At 43.9% G+C, this 6,000-nt stretch overlaps 1 protein-coding gene across 15 annotated transcripts in view; it reads right to left on the bottom strand.

The window, feature by feature from the left end:
- CD44 (CD44 molecule (IN blood group)) overlaps window positions 1–6,000 on the bottom strand; it is a 108,241-nt gene that overhangs the window by 4,460 nt on the left and 97,781 nt on the right. For all 15 annotated transcript variants that reach the window (XM_077322158.1, XM_077322155.1, XM_077322156.1 and 12 more), the window contains one exon: window positions 1,219–1,305. In XM_077322158.1, coding sequence (XP_077178273.1) covers window positions 1,219–1,305 — 87 coding nt within the window. The remainder of the gene's footprint in view (window positions 1–1,218; window positions 1,306–6,000) is intronic.

Genomic DNA, 6,000 nt, shown 5'->3' with positions numbered 1-6,000 from the left:
ATATCTGAGGCAGAATGCTTTCTCAGCCTTGCTATTTCTATGAGCAAACCCCAACTTGGGCCCATTCTGCACACACTGGATAATGCATTTTCAATGTGTTTTTGCAGCTGGATTTTCCTGTGCAGTACAGAAATATCTACTTCTAAAGTGCACTGAAAGTGCACGGAATGGGTCCAGGATAGCCCAGGCAAGTCTGATCTCATCAAATCTTGGAAGCTAAACAGGGGCAGCTCTGGCTAGAACTTGGAAGGGCAACATCCAAGAAATACCAGGGTCATAACGTGGGAGCAGGTAATGGCAAACCACCTCCAACCATCCTTTGCTTGGCAGGCAGACTATCTTAGGATCTCCTGGCTACATTACACACACGCCATATGATAAATAAATAAATAATAATCTATAAGCAAATCATATACACAACTGTGGAGTTACAGGTAACATCGCAGTGGTGACAGTGCGACACATAGACATTTTGTCATTAATATTTTGGTGAACTTTTCATGTGCTTTTCATGATTATGCTTTTGAAAAAAATTTAACTAGTACGAAATCATGACCTAGTACGAAAATCATGTTTTGATAGGAATGAAGCAACATGAACCTTAAACCTATTCTAGAATATCTACTTTGATTAGTAGCTTGTTTCCAAATTCAAGATGCTATTTTTGAACTTGAGAGCTCTAGCCACTCTAGGATTTCAATGTCTTATTGAGTACCTTCTCCCATATGAATATTCCTTAATGAAGTTGTGCTCCATTAAAACCAGCCAGTGTGGCTGTACTTAAAGTGTAGTTTTCCTTCCTTCCTTCCTTCCTTCCTTCCTTCCTTCCTTCCTTCCTTCCTTCCTTCCTTCCTTCCTTCCTTCCTTCCTTCCTTCCTTCCCTCCCTCCCTCCCTCCCTCCCTCCCCCCCCCCTTTCTCCCTTCCTTTGCCTAAAATGCTGACATTGGTTTCTAACAAAAGCAGGGCCTTTTCTATTATGGATCAATAGCTCAGGAATGCTTTTTTTTTTTTTTTACTGATTGAAAAGTAAAACCTTTTGCATTCCAGGCTTTTCAAAATTAATGAGATGTCTGTTTATACTCTGAATTTGTTTAATTTTTTTAAAAATAATATACTTTATTGTCTGTGATTCCAACATTCTAAAAAAGCAGTACAAAAATACTGAAAATAAAAGCCTACTTTAAAACACAATTTTGTGAGAAAATGTAGGCACCAACCTGGAATGCGAGAAACTCGAGACGGGGGTTTTGGTGTTGAATCGCCTTGCTGTGATCCTCTGCCTTCAGACTGATTGGGGTCCAAACCTGGATGAAAAATATGTATTATGTTCACCAATAGCATCGTACTTGCATAATGTCAATATAAGCTATTCTATTTTTCCACAGTAAACGACAATTCTTAAGAGAAATCTAGAAGGTTGATATATGGAATTTCATGACAAGACAAGACCATAATTCCTAACATGTAGATTAGAAAGTATAGAGGAACAAAAACTAGGGATGGGCATAGACTGTAAAATTCCCATTTGGTTCAGGGTATTCCCAAACCGAATTGCTGAGGGTCGGACATGACTGAATGAATGACATCATCATCATCATTCCCTAACCGAACCAAAAACCCCCAAGGATGAAGCCAATAAACAAATGTTCCATCCAGATAAGCTTAAGGAGCTGCTGGTCAATGGAGAATTTACTTGGGGACTACAAAGTCAGCCCACCCTGGAAGGGCTGTGGCTCAGAGGCAGAGCATCTGCTTGGCATGCAGAAGGTCCCAGGTTCAAACTCCAGTATCTCCAGTTAAATGATTCAGCAGTTGGTCATGTGAAAGATCTCTGCATGAGACCATGGAGAGATGCTGCCAATCTGAGTAAACAATACTGACTTTGATGGACTGATGGTATGATTCAGTATATCAATTTCACGTGAGCTCATCAGTTGTGCTTTTCCTGAAGGAGTATTTGTAGTTTGGGGGTGCTACAGGATCCTTGCTTATGGCTGGAGGCTCAGGTATCATTTGTGGCACATAGCACCTTTTATCAGCTCTGGTAGTTTGCCAGCTATGGATATTCCTCAAAAAGCATGATCTGGCCACAATAATCCCTACTTTGTTTGTTTATTGTATTTATATACTGCCGTCCCTTGTGGCTCAGGGCCAATTACAAGGAACATAGGGTTAAGTACAGTCCAACAACTTCAAACAACACAATAGTAACAGTAGCATCAACAACTGGTAACAACAATTTCAACAACAACACAATAGTTCTAACATCAGTGGTGACAATGTTGTCAATCATGGTTCCATAGGTTGGTCTATGTTCGGGAGCTGTTTATGGGGAAGGGTTTAGGGGGACCTAGCAGGTGTCATTGGTTCTTTCCCTCCCTTCCTAAATCCAGGGAGGTTATTTTATTTGGGCCTGCAACTCCTTAACTGCACTCTCTCAAAGATAAGCTGACCAGGTGTCCCGACTCTGGTGGGACAGACACACCTTTTCTGGCAAAGTCCCACATCCCTCTGGAGTCTTCAGATGTCCCGCGGCTCAGAGGATTACAGCATCAAGCTGCCCAGCCACTCTGGCACAGGGAGGGATTTATTTGCTGCTGCTGCTAGGAGCGCTTCCCCTGCCTCTTTCTTCTCTGGGCAGGCAGCGCAGCCGCAGTAGTGTCAAGAGGATTGAGTGGGGCTGAGTCAACACGTGCACCACTCAGGGAGTTGTGGCTTCATCGTTTACTTTCTGCTCCCAGACCCTCGCGGGTTAACATTCTGGTAGAAGGATCCGCCTTGGATGGGGACGACGAGGGACCCTCCCCCCAAGTGGCCTCCTGAGAAGCGCTCAGGTCGGCAGGTATTCGCCCGCTTTCATGTTTTTCGGGCCATGGGAGTTGCTGGGGGGAAGGGGGTTGAGGAGGATTTTCCTCTCGGGAAACTAGGCTTCTCCCAATCCCTTGGCTGTTGAAAAAGTGGGGCAGGAGGGGGCGGGTGACTTGAAAGGCTGGAAAAGCCTCTGTGGCCCACTGCGTGACGTGATTCAGAGCACCCTGATGGGACCCAGGTGGAGTAGCACGTGGCCTCTCTCCTACCCAACCCACCATGAGTGATGGGCTGCCTGAGCTCCAGAAAGTGGGGAGAACAAAAGGAGTTCTGTTATTTTGCTGGAGCCCTAGGTGTAAACTGCACGGAGCTTTTATTCCAACCCCAGATCGATTCAGTCCCTGCCCTCTACACAGAATGCGATTTCCGTTTGGATTTTGGGCGATTTTAATTTTCCTTCTGGAGCAAGAAGGATTGATCCGGAGTGACCCTACTTTTATTGTGCGATATCTGAGACTGCTTTTAATCCTGAATAAAGAAAGCTCCATGGTAGAGAACTTCTGATAGGCTACACCTGGTCATGTGACACGCTTGCCTTAAAGGAGAAGCCCCTAACTTCTCTCAACTTCTGTCGGTCCTGGATTTTTCCTCCCTCCTCTGCCTTTTTCGATCCTGTCTCCCTCCCTTCCAAGAAAAGAAAGAGGCTCCCTGCTTGGCTTCTCCCCCCCCCCTTCAAGAAAAGAAAGAGGCTTCAAGAAAAGAAAGCGCCCCCCCCCACCTTCTGAGCCTCCCTAACCACGTGCAGAAGACTTTCCTGTTTCAATGGGGAGGAGAAGGGAGAGGAAGACCTGAGTTCAAAGCGATCTGAATTCAACAGGATTGACAATGGAATAAAGAAAGTAAGTGCAGACTCTGCCCTAGACTGCACCAGCAGCCGGCCTCCCCTCTCAGGCTCTAGAAATTTGTAAACTCTCCCCCCTCCCCCCTTTCTTCCACGTGCCTAAAAGTATTTCTTCTAAAACAGCTCCACACTTGTTTCCTAACGAGGGAGAAACTCCTTGAATTCTGTATCGGAAGGTTTTCTGGATCGTTGTCAGTGTAGCTTGTTGCTTAGGTGTGCACATGCTTTTGTAATTTGCGGTGTCAGAAGAAGCAGGGTGGATGCCTCCTTGCAGGCTTTGTAAGAACTCGTGTGATGGATTACTCAAGCCAAAGTGTTCCTTATCTCGCCCACCCCACTGTCAAACTGGGGCCAAAGAAAACAAGCCTCCTTTCAAGTTAACAAATGCTGGGAGTAATTTCTTCGTTAGCCGGGCAACGGGCAAGTTAAGGTGTCTATTCACATCGCTTACTTAGTATTCTGCTTCCTGATCTGTTGGATCCTCCTCTTGTTTGCCTCCAAGTAAGAGTTATTTTTAGGTTCTTGGTCACTCCACGCTAAAATGTTGAACAAACGGCTTGCAATAATAGTAACTGGCAAACTGACAAAATTTTATAGATCACTGGGAAATAATTCCAGCTTAATTGTGTTTATTATTTTGGTGAAGGGGAAAAGAGTTTAATTTTACCTTACAGGCTCTTGCTGTATCTCAGCATCTGTACTAGATCAAAGCAAGATTCCCAAGTGTTATTTAAACTATTTAAATAAGATTTCTGACGCTGGTAAATAAAGTATAGGAGAGCAATCTGTGTTGGCTAGAATGAGCATTCCTGAAGCAAAATATTTGTTGTACATTTTATAAAGGATTGCACAAGGAATGTGTCACTATATATCCTAGGTTTCCTTACTTGGGGCCATTATAAACTATATCTAAGATAGTAATGACCTTGAATATAGTTTTATATTATTACTTGGTATGGACTGTAGATTTTAGAAATAGAATTGTTTGTCTCTAGTGCACTGTGTTTGCCAAATGACGTATGCCTGCTCAGGACAGACATACTATAACTTTAATATCTGGTTATTGTGCATTTTCTGGGCTGTGTGGCTGTGGTCTAGTAGTTTTAGTCTGTGACTTTTGGCCAGTTACAGTGGCTGGCATCCAGGCCATGCCTGGAGGTTGTCAACCCTCTCGTGTCCCTCTTTAGAAGTCTTAAAATAGAATCATAGAATCATAGAATCATAGAGTTGGAAGGGACCATACAGGCCATCTAGTCCAACCCCCTGCTCAACGCAGGATCAGCCCTAAGCATCCTAAAGCATCCAAGAAAAGTGTGTATCCAACATTTGCTTGAAGACTGCCAGTGAGGGGGAGCTCACCACCTCCTTAGGCAGCCTATTCCACTGCAGAACTACTCTGTGAAAAACTCCTGATATCTAGCCTATATCATTGTACTTGTCGTTTAAACTCATTACTGCGTGTCCTCTCCTCTGCAGCCAACAGAAACAGCATCCTGCCCTCCTCCAAGTGACAACCTTTCAAATACTTAAAGAGGGCTATCATGTCCCCTCTTAACCTCCTTTTCTCCAGGCTGAACATTCCCAAGTCCCTCAACCTATCTTCATAGGGCTTGGTCCCTTGGCTCCAGATCATCTTCGTCGCTCTCCTCTGTACCCTTTCAATTTTATCTACGTCCTTCTTGAAGTGAGGCCTCCACAACTGTACACAGTACTCCAGGTGTGGTCTGACCAGTGCTGTATACAATGGGACTATGACATCTGGTCACCTTACTCAAAGACAGAGCAAACGTGTTCACATGCAAGTTAGATTACTGTAATGCTGCCTTTTAAAGATACCTTTGAAAATGGTTGGGAAACTTTAGTTGGTCTAATATGCAGCCAGGGTATTGCCAGGCTATTGTTTGCAATGTTCTTATTCCTTCTGTGCTAAAATATCTGCTTTTGGCTCTAAAAGGCTTAGGTCAGGATACCTGAAAGTCTTGTTCCTCCTATACTATTCAGCCCACCAGTTTAAAACCTGCCTCCCAAACCCTGTTCTCTGTGTCACTTCCTTCAGAGATAGCGGATTTTCTGCAATGGGACCTTGCCATTAGAACTCTCTCTACCTCAAGGCCCTCCTGGTCGCTACTTTGGTTTCTTTTATGTGCCAGATTAACACAGCTTTTAATTAGGGGGTTCTCTTATCAGTTTTGTAATGATCTGCTTCTGTTTTATGGATAATTTTTATGCTGTCCATCCTCAATGCCTTGTATTATCTTGCTTTTACATTGTGATTATTTCAATTGTAAGC

The sequence above is a fragment of the Paroedura picta genome, chromosome 2, assembly GCF_049243985.1.
Source record: "Paroedura picta isolate Pp20150507F chromosome 2, Ppicta_v3.0, whole genome shotgun sequence".
Taxonomy (NCBI): domain Eukaryota; kingdom Metazoa; phylum Chordata; class Lepidosauria; order Squamata; family Gekkonidae; genus Paroedura; species Paroedura picta.
Note: the sequence above shows the minus strand (reverse complement) of the source record. Positions and strands in the feature narration are given on the sequence as shown.